Source organism: Dichotomopilus funicola (genome assembly GCF_033296635.1).
Source record: "Dichotomopilus funicola strain CBS 141.50 unplaced genomic scaffold C8A04scaffold_74, whole genome shotgun sequence".
In the NCBI taxonomy this organism is placed as follows: Eukaryota; Fungi; Ascomycota; class Sordariomycetes; order Sordariales; family Chaetomiaceae; genus Dichotomopilus; species Dichotomopilus funicola.
Window position 1 is genome coordinate 1 of NW_026944095.1, and position 17,701 is coordinate 17,701.

The 17,701-nt window shown below is 54.9% G+C and overlaps 4 protein-coding genes across 4 annotated transcripts; 2 read left to right on the plus strand and 2 right to left on the minus strand.

The window, feature by feature from the left end:
• Window positions 1-34: 34 nt before the first annotated feature.
• Window positions 35-1,114, minus strand: C8A04DRAFT_31844 (uncharacterized protein; the record flags this gene model as incomplete). Its single annotated transcript, XM_062781892.1, has 1 exon — window positions 35-1,114. A coding segment is annotated over one exon (1,080 nt), but the record flags the coding sequence as incomplete, so codon positions are not given.
• A 1,571-nt stretch (window positions 1,115-2,685) lies between these two features.
• C8A04DRAFT_14798 (uncharacterized protein) lies at window positions 2,686-5,362 on the minus strand (the record flags this gene model as incomplete). Its single annotated transcript, XM_062778238.1, has 5 exons — window positions 2,686-3,016; window positions 3,272-4,239; window positions 4,300-4,331; window positions 4,393-4,529; window positions 4,755-5,362. 5 exons carry the CDS (start codon window positions 5,360-5,362, stop codon window positions 2,686-2,688), a joined length of 2,076 nt encoding a protein of 691 aa, XP_062633962.1.
• Window positions 5,363-12,208: 6,846 nt separating this feature from the next.
• Window positions 12,209-14,050, plus strand: C8A04DRAFT_14788 (uncharacterized protein; the record flags this gene model as incomplete). Its single annotated transcript, XM_062778235.1, has 5 exons — window positions 12,209-12,498; window positions 12,607-12,726; window positions 12,820-13,687; window positions 13,769-13,876; window positions 13,937-14,050. 5 exons carry the CDS (start codon window positions 12,209-12,211, stop codon window positions 14,048-14,050), a joined length of 1,500 nt encoding a protein of 499 aa, XP_062633963.1.
• A 2,034-nt stretch (window positions 14,051-16,084) lies between these two features.
• Window positions 16,085-17,254, plus strand: C8A04DRAFT_39748 (uncharacterized protein; the record flags this gene model as incomplete). Its single annotated transcript, XM_062784700.1, has 1 exon — window positions 16,085-17,254. One exon carries the CDS (start codon window positions 16,085-16,087, stop codon window positions 17,252-17,254), a length of 1,170 nt encoding a protein of 389 aa, XP_062633964.1.
• Between the last annotated feature and the right edge of the window lie 447 nt (window positions 17,255-17,701).

The window sequence follows — 17,701 nt, forward strand, 5'->3', positions numbered from 1 at the left end:
CCTCCTCCCCTCCTTTCCCCCCCTCTCGTGTTACGCCACTCCCCCTGAAATCAACAACAACCCCCCCATTCCCATTCCTAAACCCCCCCCTCAACCCCCCGCCCTCATAAACCCTCTCGGTCCTCACCGCATCCGCCGTCGTGGCATCATCCCTCCGATCAGACGGTAAAGCGTGCAAAGCACGGGAGATCAAGCGGCCATCGCGGTAGAGAGCCGCAGAGACGGTGGGCTGGTAGTATTTGTGGGCTTTGGCGACGAGGCGCATGAGTGCTATGTCGTAAGGCCCGGCGCGGGCGCGGATGAAGAGGGCGTCGGTTGATTCGTGCGTCCAGACGAGGGGGAGCCAGGAGCGGTCGAGGCCGCCGAACGTTCCTTTTTCTTCTTTGTTGTTGGCGTCTGTGTCTGTGGTGACGTCGGTGGTGGATGGAGAAGAAGAAGAGGTGAGGAGAAATTGTTTAGGGATTGTAGGCACAGGAGGATGGGAAGGGGGTTGGCCCGGTTTGGTAGGGGGTGGAGGTGGATAGGCCGGGTCGTTGATGAACAGGGTCAGGTCGGCGTCGATGTCGGCTACGGCGATGGGACGCATCCAGTAGGCGCCTGGAGCAACTTCTGCTTCGCGGGCCGTGGCTGGGAGGGTGGTATACCCCCGCGAACGCTGGGTTAGCGTCCCTGTGATACGCCCTGGCGCGTTGAACGTCACCGTCGCGGTGGACAAGTCACCAGCCACATCAAACGACGCGGTAATACCCGGAGTACTCTCGCCAGTAGTCCGCCACACACCAGTAACCCTCCCCCCCTCATGCACCTCCACCACCGACTCCGGCGTGACCAAATGCTGCGACCAAGCCGTGCCATCCGCCCAGAGGGCGTTGATAGCGACGCGGTACGGGTTGGGAGCTTGAGAGCCGTCGCGGAAGAAGGAGGCTGTGAAGGCTGCGCTGCCGTCGGAGGCCATGCCGTCGAAGAGCCAGGTCTCGACGGCTGTGGGGCTGAGGTGGGTGGGCCATTTGGGGAAGAGGTTGCCGTCGTGGGGGGTGAAGGGGGTTGAAGGGAGGGGAGTGGGGGAGATGGATGTGGGAGTGAGATGGGAGGTTGTGGGGGTTTCTGTGGCCATGACTGGGGGGTTTGAAGGGATTGGAGGGAGGGTTGAAGGGGGGTCTGAAACAGATGTGGTAGGGGAGGGTGATGAGAGATGGGGCTTGAACAGACGGAGGAGAGACGGAAGGGGATTGGGTAACGGCATGAGGGATTTGGTTGGATAAAGCTCCAATGGAGGATCAGATGTGTGTCAAAGTGTTTGTCTCCAAGTATTTGTTTTTATTTGGCATCAAATCATTTTTAATGGTTAAGCACCCCCTTCCATGCTGATCGAGAGACAATAATGTGATAGAACGGCGACTCGGAGTCCTTCGGCCTACGGCGGAGTGCCCAGCCGCAATGTTGCATCGGGTCCGAGGTGATTGCGAATACATACATGTAATTGTAATTCTGAGGTGACACCGAAAAGTACCGACAATATGTTCGGAGCTAAGCCGGGGTACAATGCGGATCTATCTCGGAGGATCTAACAAATAATACTTCTGCAATGGCCAACAGCCCATCCTGTGCATAATATTCGACATGCCTTTTTGGTTGAAAAGTGGATAACGCAACCTTCAACTCCGACTCCGACGGTCGTCACACAGCATGCCTCGGCGCTGACCTGAGCACGGCAGACCGGCCGCCGGATCGGGAGCCGACGGGTTGAAGGTGTCTGGCCTGGTAGTTGGTGCCGTGGTTGGCCCCGGATCCGTGCTTGCGTATGTGTCTGGTGTCAAGGATGTGGAGGATGTCCGGAAGTTGGTCAAGGTGTGAAGCACAATGGTTGAGCACATTAGACCAAGCGGTAAGCTGACCACATAAGTTGGGGGGTTGTGGGATGCGTGATAGAAGTGATAGAAACTAAAGAATGCGAGGCGGGATCTGGGTAAAGACTGAATCCTTCAGGAGACAGACCTACGCGTTATCAAGTGAAACATGTTCAGGCAAGGCTAGGATAGTTACACCTATGATCTCTGTACTAGCTACCCCTTTTGTACACCGGTCAAGCAGTGAATACTTCTGACCAACGCACTGAAGAGAATCGCTGATGTGCGGTACTCCTTGTTTGACTGGGAGTTGGTGGATTCCAGCCATACTTTACTTGATCCATGAATATCAAACACATATTATTCTGAACATAATTCAACGCTCCAACGTCCCACGCTAACCTGTAAACCACCCCCACATCCCCCCTAGTACATGTCTTGATACTCGCTGTCTGTGCCTAAATCCCAAGTGCCGCGTATCTTACATTTATTTCACTTTGACTCTTTGTGTCCTAGTCAATACATTCTCAACGCTCCCTACTATGTATGTCATCGTCCAGTATTCATATCAGTCCACGCAAACGTACTCATATGTGCCATAGTCAGACGCTCCCCCAGGCGCCGAGCTTTTCTTTTGTTGAATTCGAACATCTCTTCAGTGCCTACTCCGCCATAGGCTCACCCCCCTGAAACGGAAACGCGACATCGTCCCAGGCGAGATTCAAACTAAACGACGCGGGAGCGTGGAGGATGTATTCTGTTTTGTCAGCATCACACACACCAATCACACACCCACCCAATCCAACCCGCACCTCGACTGGGAAAGAAAGAAACGCGTTCACTCACCCGTCTGCGAATACTCCCACACAGCCTGCCCTTGATGCGGCTCCCTCTCTTTGGCCTCCCGTTCCTTGTTCTCCCCCCTCGCCCCCAAATGTCCGGATCCGCCCGTGTACTTCTCCTTTTCTCTCCCAAGTAATCCCTGCAAATCAGGCAACCCCCTCAACCTCTCCGCAGCTTCCCTCGCATCCCGCGATTCTGCTCCGGCTCGCACCCACAAAGGGTAGGTATCCCGTAGTAGGTCACGAATTTGCGTTCGGTCGTCTTCCGGATGGCTGTGCCCGTTGTGATTGTGGTTGTTGAGATTGAGGGTGGTCAGATCGAGGGTGCTGAGATCGAGAGCCGGGATGTGAGGTAAGGCAGTGCGGGTGAGTTGTAGGTAGTAGCAGGCTACGCTCATGCCGAGGAGAAAGGTGGATTGGATGAGGGAGGAGCGCATCCAGCGGACTTCGGCGGATTTGGGTTTGATTTGGGGGGTGTTTGTTTCCGGTGCTGGTGCGGTGGCTGTAGTGGTTGTTGCTGTTGCTGGGCCTGGCTTGGAGGAGGAAGTGGGCCTCGAAGAATCGCCGCTGGGAGAGTGAGACCGGTTCTCAAGCAGTAGTTGGAACTCGAGGATTTTGACTGCTGCTCGCACGCAGGCGGCCCGGGAGTACTCATAGCGTGCTTGGCTGTAAGCTGGTGCCAGGTACTTCCGATGTAACCAGACCGTCAGCCGCAGCACGCCCAGACGTAGCCACAAGCTAAACAGCTGCACTTCGGGGCCTGTCTTGAGACCACCACCACTGCCCGGTGACTCCTTTTCTTTCCCGCTTTTGTTGTCAGTTTGGCTAGCCAAAGCCTGCCAGCGAAAAGCAGGTGGCAACGAAGCCTCAGCCTCCCTTAGCCTCCGATCCAACTCCAGAATCTCACTATACGGATGATCCCTAGTATCAGCCACCAAATCCGACACCGGCCCCGCCACCCGATCAATCCGATTCTTCGCCAACGAATACAACACCGGCGTAACCTCCGTCTCAGGCCTCGACACCGGCAGCACAGCCGAATGCTCGTCAAAATCCGCATCCAACAAATTCCTCGGTTCCGCCGTACTACACTGCGTAGCCTTCAACAAATGCGGCAGTCCCATCTGAATCGACAACCGCAAATCCATCTGCACCACCGCCGCCCACACCCTCCTCCTCATCTCCCCCGCAAACACCGAAATCCCCGGAAACCCATCCGGATCGCGATGATACCCACCACTCACCGCCAGCGGGACCATAATCCCCAGCGGTAGCCAGGGTCCCACATCCGCGTCGCGGCTATTGCATAGTTCACTGGCGCAGTAATTAATCATGGTCTCGATCACGTACCGGCCGCCTTTGGTGTATTGGCCGAGAACGAGACAGTGGACAATGCGCTCGTGGAAATGGTGGGCGCGGGCGCGCGTGGCGGATTCTTCGCGGGGGGTGTGGCCGGGCGGGTGCAGTTGGTCGGCCAGGCAGATGACGCTGAAGAGGAGGCCTATCCAGGGGAGGGGGGCCGAAAGAGGGGAGTGCCAGAAGGTTTCGTACTGATTTCTTAGTGAGTATATCTACTTAAAAAGGGAATGAGAGAAGGAGCGGAAGAATACCTCGCGCAGGAACTGAGCAGTATGTAAAATCGCTGCTGTCATTAGCCTGCATCCTCCACAAAAACACAACACAGACACAGAGAGAGAAAATACCCGGCACAGTCCCCAAAGCCCCAAAATACCGCGCCACCATGCGATCCACCACCGGCCTCGCCGGCATCGACGACAGGATATCCGCCTTGGTGTCGCGCACCGGCTCGTATAGGAGCCTTGGCACGGGAAATTCTTGTCTCGGCTCTTGTTCATGTTGAATGCTCCCTTGACGTTGCTGCTGGGGTTGGTGTCGCTGCTGGTGATGTTGATATTGACGTTGACCCCCCAAAGGTTGCCCCGGCAACGCGGGCATTCCCGTCCCTATTCCTACGTCTTCCTGCATCGTTACTAGCCCTGTCTCTCCCCGTCCCCAACTCCCCCTTATGACCTGGCCTCCCGACTCACGGCCCTCAGATACAGACGGTGACAACGACCCTTCATCCCGTCCTTCTTCTTCCCCGGGTGCAGTCTCCTCGCAGTATGCGATGAGTTCCGAAATACTGTCGAGAACGGCCGCCCAATGGACACTACTGGCGTAGTAGTTGGCTGAACCCTTTGGATGATCGCGCGTGCGCATCGTGCCGTGTTCTGAGTGGGTGTTACTTCCTGTTCCATTGTCTGTGACATTCGCGGCATCTCTGTCTCTGTCCCTCAGATCGGTTGTGGGTTCAACGGTCCTGGGATTACTGGGGTCGGGAACGCGTTCTGGGCAAGGTGTGATGGGCGTGTTGAATCGCTGCTCGAGGGGCTGGTCAAGAGGGATTATCCGAGAGGATATAGAGGCTGGTGTGAGGAGGTGGGTAGTTGGGCCTGGGGAAGCTGACGATGCCGTTGGGGTTTGGGCGTGGGTTTGCCATAGTTCCGGGACGGGTTGAAGCTGTGGGACTTGCGTCTGGGGGATATGCGCGACTAGTTGGTGTTGGAATTGGAGGTGAGGAGATAAAGGTCCTTGAAGTGGGATTTGTTGATTTTGATGTTGGTTTTGATGTTGGTTTTGAGGAGCCTGGGCATTCTGCTGATGGTGTTGCATGAGCGAGCGCACCATCTCCTCGAGCTGCTGGAGTCGTTCGCTGACGTTGATTGCACTCGGCCGCTGCTGGGGCAGTTGTTGTGGACGGGTTGTGTAGGTGCATGATAGCGACAGTCCTTTCGCTACGCACACGGCGCAGGGAAGTTGACGGTCACATCGGATTCTAAGAGAGTCAGAAAATCGAAATTTGCAGGTCGTCCGTTTCTCCGGATTTGAAGGAATATCTCATGAGCTACTGGGCTATCATGATGCTTGATTCGATATTTCTGAAACAGGTAACACTGAAACCGAGTAACTAGTACGTACTTGCGCCGCTTGCAGTAGTTGCACGACAGCTGCGGTTTCTCCCGTCGCCTGTCTCGTGGCTGTGGTTGTTGGTGCTGCTGCTGTGAAGCCATCCCCGAGTCGATCTGATCCTGCGTGTGTATCTGAGCTGTCGTATACGCTGTTGAGTTGACGGCCATGTAGTCGTAGTCGTAGTCGTTTGTATCCCAAAACGTGGGCCCCGCCGACGATAGCGCCGGTTCTAGCGGGAACCCCTCCATGTCGTTGTACCCCTTCGAACTACCCGATAGACCAACCAACTAACCACAATAGATTGCCCTGCCAACTGAGACATGCGGACTGCCCTCCGTCCCACCTGCTCCCAGCTGTCAAGTGTACCGTCAACTGCACCGGCTTCTTCCTCGCTCGCAGCCGGCTGCGCGGCAATGGTTGGTCGGGGTCTTTCGGGCCGTTCTTCGGTGACGAATCCGTGGCGGGGACGGGCGGACTCAGAGTTGCAGAGCTGCAGAAAGGTCGCTGAGTCGCCGAGTTGCAGCGTCGTGGAGTCCCATCAGAACTCGTCTCACCACGGCGCATTCGACGGGGCAATCGGCGGACGAAGGGCCGGCCGGTTACATATAGCCCATCAAACGAACACAGCACGTCGTTTCCATGGCTTCAGCCCATGCTCTATATGGTTTAAACTCCATGTCATACTCCATGAGCCTCTTCTTGGCTTGCTTCCATTTCCCCTTCTTTTCACTTCTTCTCGGGCTTGGCCGTTGCTTTGTCCGTCGTCTTTTACGTGTTGTTGTAGCAGGCTGGCAGGTTTTGTTTGTCCGGCACCAGCCGTCTTACGCTCTGGTTTTGTTGTAATGCCACCCCTCACCCCATTGTCGGGTACCCTCCCTCCTTTAGGGGTGGCTAATGTGGCTAATGTGGGGGATGCGCCGAGGTGATGTAGGCTCCGGGGACGGCAGGTCGGGATTCTGGTTCAGGGCCAGGGTCCAAGCAGGGTTCAAGGTCAAGCGTGAGTTTGTACTAACAGCACCATGTAAGTTGAAGGCCGGAGTTACCGTTAGATACCGTTGGAGCATACTGTCATCTTGTTGTGTTGGACAAAGAATCTTTTTAACCACAACCAAACGAACTTAACCGCTCCTACTCCTGTATTATCAAACGATTCTCCCCTATTTCTCGCACTGAACACCCAATAACTCAACTCTCGTCTGTCTTTCCCAGATCAGAAATACAGTCCAACCCACCAAAGGAACCTCCCGTCCCGCCGTAGCTTCGGCGATAACACCTGCATCAGTGCATCTGCCTCTCCTCCCGTTGGAAGACGGCCCTTCGGACGCCCCATCTAATCAGCTGCACGCCAAGCGTAAGCCACTGTAGAATTCCGCCCTCAATAACCCGTCGAATCAACAGCCAGCGAGAAAACCGACAACACAGATGTAGCGCAGTTATTAATTCCGGCTCAGCCTGGGCGGGGAAGTATGAAAAGGAGAAGAGCAAGTGGATGAATAAATTAGTGAGGGGTAATTTGTGTAAAGCAAGCCTTGCGCAGGGCCCGATCTGGTGTAACCCTACTTCCATATCATTGCGAGCGCGAGTGGCGTGTCTAGTGTCAGTGTGGTGTGTATCGGACAAGTTGACAGCAGGCTGTGTCTCTCTGTCAATCTGTCATGTGTGTTACCATGCAGCAAGTTTCACCTTCGGGCCGTACTTGGGGTGGGACAGCATATCTGATGGTGGTGACGGATTTGCCGATGGTTAGCGAAAGGAGGGGATCGGGGATTTGCCATTCTAGTCGGAATATTCGTTTTCTGTTTTCTCGTTCCAGGACCTACGGGACTGGCAGCTGGCTTTGTTGTCTGTCTTTGGCTGTCTTTGCGGCGTGGAATCCGGGGTTCGACTTTCGTATCGGGACTCGGGACTCGGGACAATTTCAGCGAGAGAGCAGTTCGTGGTTTGGTTTTGTTACACAGGAGCCAGGTTTCAAGGCGTTGACGCATGTGCGTTGGGTGAATTAGGGCGAGATCGTCACTTTTTTTCCTGTTTGTGGTTGGTTACATAGCATCTCACCCCATCTTTCTCGTGGTCTCCTCCTGCTTTCCCCTGTCCCCACTAAACAAAGTTCCGAGAAGGCCTTAGCTCGCATGGGGACACCGAGGTGAATGTAGAATGGGTGTGATGCTAGCCGCTGAATAAGGAGTTTTAAGTGTGTATTCGTATTTCCCCTAATCATGTAAGTACGGAGTATCCTCAATATCAATCAACACCAATGTATCAATGTTATTGCCTCATATTACGCTCTTAAAATTACCTTCGGAATTCCAACTCACAAATCTCCCCCAAAAAAATAAGCCGAGATCAAAACACCGGGTCTGGGCAAACTCTTGGCTTCTCTTGGTCCGATCGGAAGATTTCTTTCGAATGTTCTCTCATCCCATCAAAACCAAGACCACAAAAACTGGTTCGTCCTACCCGCCAAGAAACTCCCAAGACAATGCCCAGCCTGTATGAAGCACCCTTCGCATGAGCTCATCACCACTCCCACAAAACGTGCTCGGCCCTTCCCCCCAGCGAGAATGAACGAATTGTGCCCAGAACACGCAAGCTCGCAAATAGCAAAACAGGAATGTCCCAAGCTTTTTTTTGCGTCGTTTATGCTTACCGGATTGATGGCCCTGCAGGCCGGTCAAGGCATCGGGGTGGGAAAGCCAAGTAAGCCAAGCAACGAGACGGGAAGAAGCCAAGACGGGATGATCTGGGAGAAAAGAAGCTGGAGGGGCGGGGAGTTCGGGTTCGGCCTGGAGCGAGCTGCTTCGGCATTAACTAATTGTTGTTTTGTCATTTTTAAAGGTGTAAAGTGCAGGTTTTTTTTTGACGTGAAGTGATGGCGACAGATGAAAGATGAGAGTTGAGAGGTAGAAACACGGGATCTGAGTTGGAGATGCTGTTCGGTGGGTTGCGTTCAACATATATACGAATCTGTCCACATGATTCGACGTTCCTGAAGGCGCTGACGCCCGAGTAAAATGGGGGTACGCCGGGAGACGCACCCAGACGCTGTGCTGCAACGCTCGTCCAACGACCCGCTGTCAACCTCTGCACTACACATTATGGTCACAGCGACAACATGGCCAGAGCGACACTGTCGCAGCGCGTTTCGACAACCCCTCTGACTCGTGGCACCTCGTGCGTGGAGAAATATACTCTCCGAACGCACGCAGAATGCCCCAGAATGATATTCTGCACATAATCAGATGGCAAGGGAGTTGCATATAGTTCTGACTGTCGATCTCTCTGGCCTGCTGCGATGATACTCTTTCCCCTATTTTCTTACTTTCCATGAAGAATAAACGTGAGAACGAGACTTGACCACGTGGATACCACACGACTGGTGATCGACCCATATGCCCGTCGCTCTGCCCGTCAATGTCCGCGAACATGCCCGGGACGAGGCGAAAGCTGCCAAGAACACCTGAGCAACAACGAAGCTCAGCAACGTACGCAATCAAGCGATCAAGGGCGCGAGTTACAGACAAAGTGGATGGCAGAATTTCTTGGTATTGTCTGGAACAAACGCTGGGTATTGCCAAGACGTGCCAGCACTGCCAGGTGGTGAGGTTGTGGGCTGACAGGGTAGTAACGCCGTGTCGATCCGCTAACCGATTGGCTTTCTGGGCGTTGAACAGGGGCTTCCGGGGGGATTGGGGGGAATTGGTGGGAGGTCAGCTTTCAAGCATGTTTCCCAGGTTGAAACTCTGCGATGCAAACGTTATCAATCAATCTCGTGTCCGAGGAACCCCGATGTCTGTCTTTTGAGAGTGAAAAAGAGAGAGCCGGGGAAAACATTCCGCTGGCCTTGGGCCGTTTTGAGGTTCGGTGTGCGATGCAGAAAGAGGGTGGGATTACCGGGAAACAGTTCAGGGTCCTGGGGAGGATGGGAATCTTGGCTGAGATTCACGCTTCTCGAAGTGGGTTGCTATGGATGTCGAGTCGGAATCCTGAAGTCGTCAACAAAACGCCACATTTTGTGAATGGCGGAACGGACCGGGGCTTAAGCCGATTTGACGCCTCGATGGTTTTCCGTTGACTGCTTTTTACCGTCTTCCTCTTTTGGCTGACAGCCTGACGTCGTGGTTAACGCCTCACATACAAACAGACATGCCACGGCGACACGACATGGCATTTGCATTCTCACCGGCGGCGGAAATACCCCCGCGCGACGCATCATCGCCGTCCAGTCCTCAAATCGAGCGGCATGCTGCGGGTCGTGATTTCAGGAGAGAGAGGTTGTACACCGGGCGGTCCCAGCGTCGTATTGCTGTCCGCTGCCCCCACTCTGTTGTTCTGTCCCGCCTTCTGTCCCGCCTTCTGTCTCGCCTTCTCGACGTGTTCTTCCGGTGGATTGATCAGTGGACTGCAGCTTGTGGGTTGCGAGCCAAAACAACCTCCGGTCCTCCGCAATTCTCCGGGTGACGCTTCGCAGCCCACGCTGCGCGGAGATGTTCTCTCCCAGGCGGAAGAAAAGAGGACGTCGTCTCTTTCGCTCGCTTGGAACAAGAGCATCGCACAGCATGCTGAGGTGAGGATGAAGATGGAGGGCAAAATAAGCCTGGCTGATGTTGTTTCCTGTCTGGGACCCTGGTGGATGCACAAAAGCAAGCAAGCACTTTATTCTCTTCGATCCTTTTCCGGTGTTTTTCCATCGTTTGTTGGTTTCTTCGTTCTTCGTTAGTTCGCATATCCCGCTGTCCCGTTGTCCCGCCCTGCAGTTTTGTGGTTTGTGGCTTGCTCCCCACGTCGGCTCGGCCCATGTTAGCTCGGCGTTTCGTCCCTTGACGCCACGGTCTCAAGGTTACACACTAAGTTAGAGCCTCTTCTCCTCCGCATTCTCCTCCGAACGAAACTGCCCGCGCCGTCATCATTATGTCCGTTCTGACCGTTTAGTCTGCGCAATGTTGTTCCGTGTCCGAGTTGACAACGCAAAATAACACCAAAAAAGAGATCAAGATAGCTTCATTTTTGTTTTGTGTTGGTAATCTGTCTGTCCCCTGCTGGCAATCATGCTTGCGGCCCGCAGGCAGAGATCGGACGAGAGGATCGCAACATGCCATCTGCATGTTTCGTCTATCTGCATGTCTCTTTTTCCCATGTATGTCTCGTCCTGGATTCCGCATTTGCTTGAGTACTGCCTGAGTAAATGATGTGATTCTCGGCAACGTGCAGTGCAAGGCGAGCTGGTGGTCCCTCGCTGCAGTCCCTCTCTGCAGAAAAAAAGACAGACCCTTGATTTGATCTCGGTGTTTTGCGCGTTCATCGTCTGCTTTGAGAAAATTACCCAAAAGGCTCCGAACGCCACAAACTGCCACCATCTAATCGCAAGCCGCTTGGCTTCTTGGCTTGACTTGACCCCCATGCTGGTGGTCTGATCGTTATTGACGATTTTCCCGGGGTCCCCGCACATCGTCAAGTATTTTGGTGTTTTATCTGATTTTCCGAGTATTTTTGGTTGTTGATCTCTGCAATGGGCCATAATTACCTCGACTTCGGAATCGTTATTGCCCCCAAACCCCGTGCGTATCGCTCGTAAGATCAAATCCACCGATCTGGAAAAAATCAGATAAAACCCGACCTGCCGCAACGAGAGAAACGACTCGTCAAGCGGCTCTTGGAAGGCAAAGCGCCAAGAGACACTAAAACCCCCCTAGAAGCCGCCACGGAGGCACGGCGTCTTTTCGCGCCGGCATTTTTGACAACCCAGACGGGAAAAGAAGGGTGTAAAAGGGTGTGTACAGTGATGAACAATCACAAAATCTGACAGCCTTGTTGGGGACTTGAGGCGTGAGAATGACCCGGAAGAAGAGGGGGGAGTCGGCGTAGGTTTGCGGCGTAAGCTGAGTGTAATTTTGAGCCGATGGTGCAGCCGCTGTCACCCACCGCTGCAGTGCAAGCCCGCTGCCAACTTCGAGGCATGTCTGCTTGGGAGGGGGGAAGAGGGGGGGTAAAGAGCAAAAGGGGGGGACCCTTTTTTGGGCGGAGGGGCGTTGGGCTTGCAGGTGAACCGAGGGGAAAGCGATGAGGGCTGGGCCGGGACCGGTAGGTTAGACTCGTTAGAGGTTGTTTGCAGCGGGCGCTAGACACGGAATGGAGGCCTCGTTTGTGTGTGCCCGGAGGTATGCAAGCGGCGTGTGGACTGTGGAGTGGGAGCGGATCGACGCTAAGCTGGATTGCGAGAGTGCGGCGGGTATCTGATCTGATGTGGCGTGTGGATGTTGGCGGGTGTGCGTGAGTCCCGGGCTTGTATAGAATGGTCGGTGTGGCCGAGATAATAACCGCGAGAGGGTATTATACCGAGCATCGCCAGCTCTGAGTTGCTCCTGGCTGACATTGAGCCTGAGATCTATGGTTTCACCGAAGCATTCGTTAGCTGTCCTTCGTTTTCCATCAACATCAGCTCGAGTTATACTTAACTCTTCCACACTTATGTCAACATCGTGATTTCAACCAAACAACGACACCACATACATTGTCACCAACATTTTCACCAACATTTTCACCAACGTCATCATGTTCCAAACAGAAACATCCGCCCCCCTCCAGTCGATCCGCTCGTCGTGTGACCGCTGCCGGCTGCAGAAACTCAAATGCACTGTGCAAGCCGTCGAGCCAGACGGCCGCATGGTGTGCGAGCGCTGCGTACGTGCTAAAGTACCGTGTGTCTTTGGACGACGCCGACGTGCTAGTCGGCCGAGCGAGTCCAAAAAACAGCAGCAGCAGGCGGACAAAGAGTCAAACACGGCCACAACTGGTTCGACAACGCCTTCAGCAGTAAACGTCAAAAGGGCTTCTGCACCCACGTCGGTGCCTCTTCAACTTCATACCCAGAACCAGCACCAGCACCAGAATCAACACCAGCATGTCCATCACACGCACAGCCATAGCCATGGTCATGGCCGGTTCCCCAGCCTCGATACCGGCGTGCTGACCCCCCCGTTGTCGACCATCGACCCGCCATTCGGCCTCGACACGCCCATGGAAACTCTCATGGACTGTGATTCTGAAGGGTCAGCCTACTTTGGTCTTCCGTCGCGGGATACATCTGTCTCGGCCGCAGCTGGCTCAAGCGGCTTCCCCTGTTCATCGTCCACCTGCATGGACGTGGACGTGGACAGCCAAAGTCTCTCCCATCAGGGTCTCCATTCTCCATATCAAGTCAGTGCCAGCGCCAGCACCAGCGGCAATATGATGGACTGGGGCTGGCTAGACGAGAACCCTTTTTCAGGAACCCAACATGGATCATCAGCCATGGACGAGCTGTACTGTCTCGATCCAGAGCTGCTCGGTACAACCACCACCACCGGCACAGACATGTCCACTCCATCCTCCGGCGCACCCTCACTCAGCATGGGCTCAACACCAACCGATTACACCCAGGCCCTAGTGTCATCATCCATTCTGCTCGAAACCAGCAGCACCAACCCTAACCCTGACACTCCTTTACCAACCACCACCCTCTCAACAACAACAACAGTAGATTCAACACCTTCAGCCCCTCGCCGTCTCCCAGCTCTGATCGCTGAAATGCAACAGCGCCTCGAACTGCTCGAGCACGGCGGCTGGCTAGACCCTCCCGGCCCGGGCAGCGACGATATCAGCCACGCCCGCAGCTTTGACCGGTATCCCATCGGGGCTGTCTTAAGACTGACACAGGAGTTTGGCGCGCTCACGGGGGAGGTGTGGGTTGCCCCCTCATTATCAGCCGGGTGTTGTAACGGGTCAGACAGGTGTGAGAAGGGAGACGGCCTGGGACAAGGGCCGAATGTATCGACTGTGTTGTTGGTGTTGGGGGGTTATGTCCTGCTTGTGCGACTGCATGCGTTGGTGCTGGCGCATTTGCATGCTCATCTTGAACGCTTGCCGTCTCCGCACTCTCATGGCCATTCTCATGCCCACTCTCACAGTCCAACCCTCACACCAGACCAAGACTCCCCCCCCTCCCACCAAGCCCCAACAACCCCCACCGGCTCCAAAGCGATGAGCATGGGCGTGAGTATGACAATGATATCAAACCGTCTGAGACTAGCCGACCTCCTCCCGCACAGCAGCCCGCCCATCGTCCCGCCCGAGGTCAGTCGTATCCATGCCGCGCTGGGTATGCTGCTTGCCGCGCTGCATGGGGTCGAGGCTCAGTTGGGACGTGGGGGGGAGAGGGTTAGGGGGTTGGTTGTTGCTTTGGTTAGTGGGTCGGGGTCGGGGTCTTCGGGGCTGGGAGGGTCTGCGGAGTCGGGGGTTGAGGGATTTGGTGTTCTTGGGGGGTTGGAGCAGGGGGCGTTGCAGGATGGGTTGGGAGAGTTGGGGGAACGGGTGAAGTTGGTGAAGGCGTTGTTGAGGGAGAAGATGGGGTTGTGAGTTGTTTGTAGAGACAAGAAAGGGGGATAAGATTAGGAAGGAAGGATACATGTAAATAGAGATTGTAAATATGATGAATCATGCTTGATGTCTGCGCTTCGGGATCCACATGAAACGGTCAAGTGAGGGGTTGGGTTGTCTCGGCGGGAAGGATTCGTTGGATGGTCGGTTGATCTGTCGACTGCCGGCGAGTTGTGGCTACCGTGGTAGCGGTCCGCTAGGACAAAACGGCTTTTTCATGCATCGTCCGCATTGTTTTCGGGCGGTGGCATTGTGCTCAAGACGGTGATCATATATGATATGGATACCTATGCTGATACGACACAACCGACGAGCAGCTTGCCGAGCACGACTGAGACATCCCGTGGATTAGAAGAATACGTACGCGCGTCACAGCAAATCTGCATGTCTGTCGATCCGTCTCGCTCCGAGTACGTCCCTGCGGAATTCTTAGTGGAGTATTGGGCAGCAGTATTATCTCAGAGACGGCCCAACAGCAAGCGAGAAACCGAGCAACCGAGCAAACAAAAGGCAGAAAAAGCAACCAAGCAGAAACCAAGACATAACCGACGGGGCGGCCGCGTGGCCTGTACAGCATCTCATCAGTCGTCACCGCCAGTCACGCTTGGTCAAGCTTGCGAGCGACGTTGTAACCGGCTCGAGAAACAGCACAAGAAGCAACATAGCGAGCGGTCAAATGTACACGTGGTGCGGAGATAGTACTGGTTTCTGTCCGCACATTCCTCGTCCGCATATTGCTCAGGCGAAGACCGAGGGAGTGACCGTCGGCTGTGGTATCAACGCAACGTCAAGTCGGTGTTTAAGTTGGATACATCCATCTCATGATCAGGATCAGGGATCGGAGGAGAATAAAGAGCGGAACAAAGCAGTTAACAGATTTCCGACTGATTTTCGTCCTTATTCGCTCCCGGTGAAAGTGTTGAACGGTCAGGGACGTACATCAATCTCAACAGATCCAGCAGGAATCAGGAAATCACAGACATCTGCGGAAGTTGCTAGAATTCTTAGCAATCAAACATAGAATTATCGGAGGCTCGGTTCATCTCCCGCGTGGCCGAACTCTGGTTCACAAGTGCACATCTCCAGCGGTTGACGGCAATAGCAACGTTGCCTAAGCCCATAAACCGGCCCATAAACCAGACCCATCCATACTTTGAACAATAACATGACCTCTTATTCATCACATCATCACACCTTAATCTAATTTCCAGTGGTTCTCCAACAAAAACCCATAAATTCAAACCACGAGGGCCCGGCTTCACCAAGATCGGGACTCTTCGCATGTCTCAGTCCCGCATGCTTCAGTGTCGCATATCCAGCACCTTACGAGTTACGAAGCAGAGCGGGAAGGGTCCGCGGACTGCGGAATTCATCCAGTTGGTCGACCGACTTGCGAACCGTTGGCAAATCTCAGACCAGAGTGTAACCTCAATTCCGATGGGTCTCGGAACCAGCAGCCGAGGCAGTGACAACCAAACGAGATCCCAAATGAAATGAAATCCGATTGTCCTTCCGGCAACCCAGGGACTGTTCGTACCGACCGCTCTGCTGCAAAATTTGCAAAAGTTGCAAACGGCCAAGTTCGGATATTTTCGGCCCCCTTTCGACGCGTATGCAGGGCTTGGCATTCACGGGTGTTGATGCAGCGGAATTGTAACACAGCCGGACGGTGAAATGGAAAACCGGAATCGGCCGAAAGCGCGACCCGAATGAAAGTTGACGACCGAAAAGTTCAGTCGAAGGAACGGGTGACCGGCGTTGGGTTCGGTCGGAGTGATGCTTGATTTTAGCATGGATGAGAACCCGATCGGAAGATATCAAACATATGACATATGAAGCATATCAAAGTGAGAGAAACCAAGACTTGAGCGTGAGCTCTGTGATCAACTGATGACCCAACTGTCCATCCTCCAATTACCCAATCTATTTCCCTCCCAAAAAAGGTCCATCTATTTTCTTCCCAGAAACCATCCTCTTCAAAATCACCCAAAAAGAAAACCCAAGAAAAACATCATGACCACCACAACCCTCATCCCAGCCCCCGCGGCTCCCCCCAAAACAACCCAAACGGCCCTCATCGGCGGTCCCAACGACGACATCATCCTCTCCACGACCGCCCCCTTGCCCCCCACCCCCCTAGAACCCGACCAAGTCGCCGTCGACGTCAAAGCCATCGGTCTCAACCCAGTCGACACCAAAATGCTGGGCGCCTTCCACACCCCCGGCGCCGTCCTCGGCTGCGAATTCGCCGGTGTCGTCACCGCCGCTGGGCCCGTCGCACGCGAAACCTGGGGTTTCAAGGAAGGTGACCGGCTCTCCGGCGCGATCATGGGTATGAATCCTTTGCGTCCGCGGGTTGGGGCTTTTGCGCAGCATACCGTTGCGCCGGCGCATGTGGTGCTCAAGATTAGGGATGACTGGTCATTTGCGGAGGGTGCCGGGATGGGGAATGCTTGGTATACTGTTGCCTGGGCGTTGTTCCATACCATGGCGCTGCCTGCGGGTCCCCGGCTGGAACCGTTGAACACTGAAGTACCGCCGCCCGCGGAGATTGCTGCGTTGGTGCGTGGCGGCCCGCCCAAGCCGGAGGCGACTACCGTGCTAGTCAGCGGCGGGTCGAGTTCTACGGGCACATCGGCGATTCAACTGCTCAAGCTGGCGGGTTACCGCGTGATTGCGACCGCGTCGGCGCGCAACTTTGAGCTGGCCAAGTCCTACGGCGCCGACGAGGTGTTTGACCATTCCTCGCCGACGGTCGCGGCGGATATCCGGGCTGCTACGCGCAACGGACTGAAATATGCGCTGGACTGCATCACGACCCCTGAGACGACCCGGCTGTGCTACGCTGCGCTGGGCCGATCCGGGGGTAGGTATGTCTCGCTGGATCCGTTCAGTGAGGCGGTGGCTGCGTCACGGGGCGTGGTCAAGCCCGATTGGGTGCTGGGGCCGGAGATGGTGGGCGAGGATATTGCGTGGCCGGCGCCGCATGGACGCAAGGGGAATCCTGAGGCGAGGGTGTTTTGTGAGGCCTGGGCGCGGACCCTGCAGCGGTTGGTGGATGGGAATAAGGTGCGGGTGCATCCGCAGCTGGTGAGGGAGACGGGGCTCGAGGGGGCGCTGGGTGGGCTGGATGATATTCGCACCAAGAAGGTGTCGGGGAAGAAGCTGATTTACTTGTTGTAGTCTTCTTTCATAGCCCCTGAATAGTGGTAGACAGGAAGGGTTAGGGTTGGGTGTGTTTCGGGGTAAACAGGGTTAGGGTTGTGATCCAGGGGTAGTTAACACATTCACTTCATTCACTGGGCTAAACAACCGTCACCTCGTTCTTGTGCATCGCGTCTTGCTCGATCGTGTGATTTGATTGTGTCGTGAACACATTACCACTCTTCGAGTATGGTCAGTACTTCGGTTCCATTAGTTGCCAGTCTCATTCCCACTTCTCATTCGCAGTTCTCAGTCCTCTCATTTTCTTTCGTGACCTCTCCGTCCGTTACCATCTCTCGGCCGTCTACCATCTGCCGATACGGAGATCTTCGGCGCACGGCTGAACTTAGAATGGAGTCCCACTACCGCTAACCCCTCGCTCCCTGCCTTCCTTTTCTCGTTCCCCCTTAACTGCGTCAGAAGAGG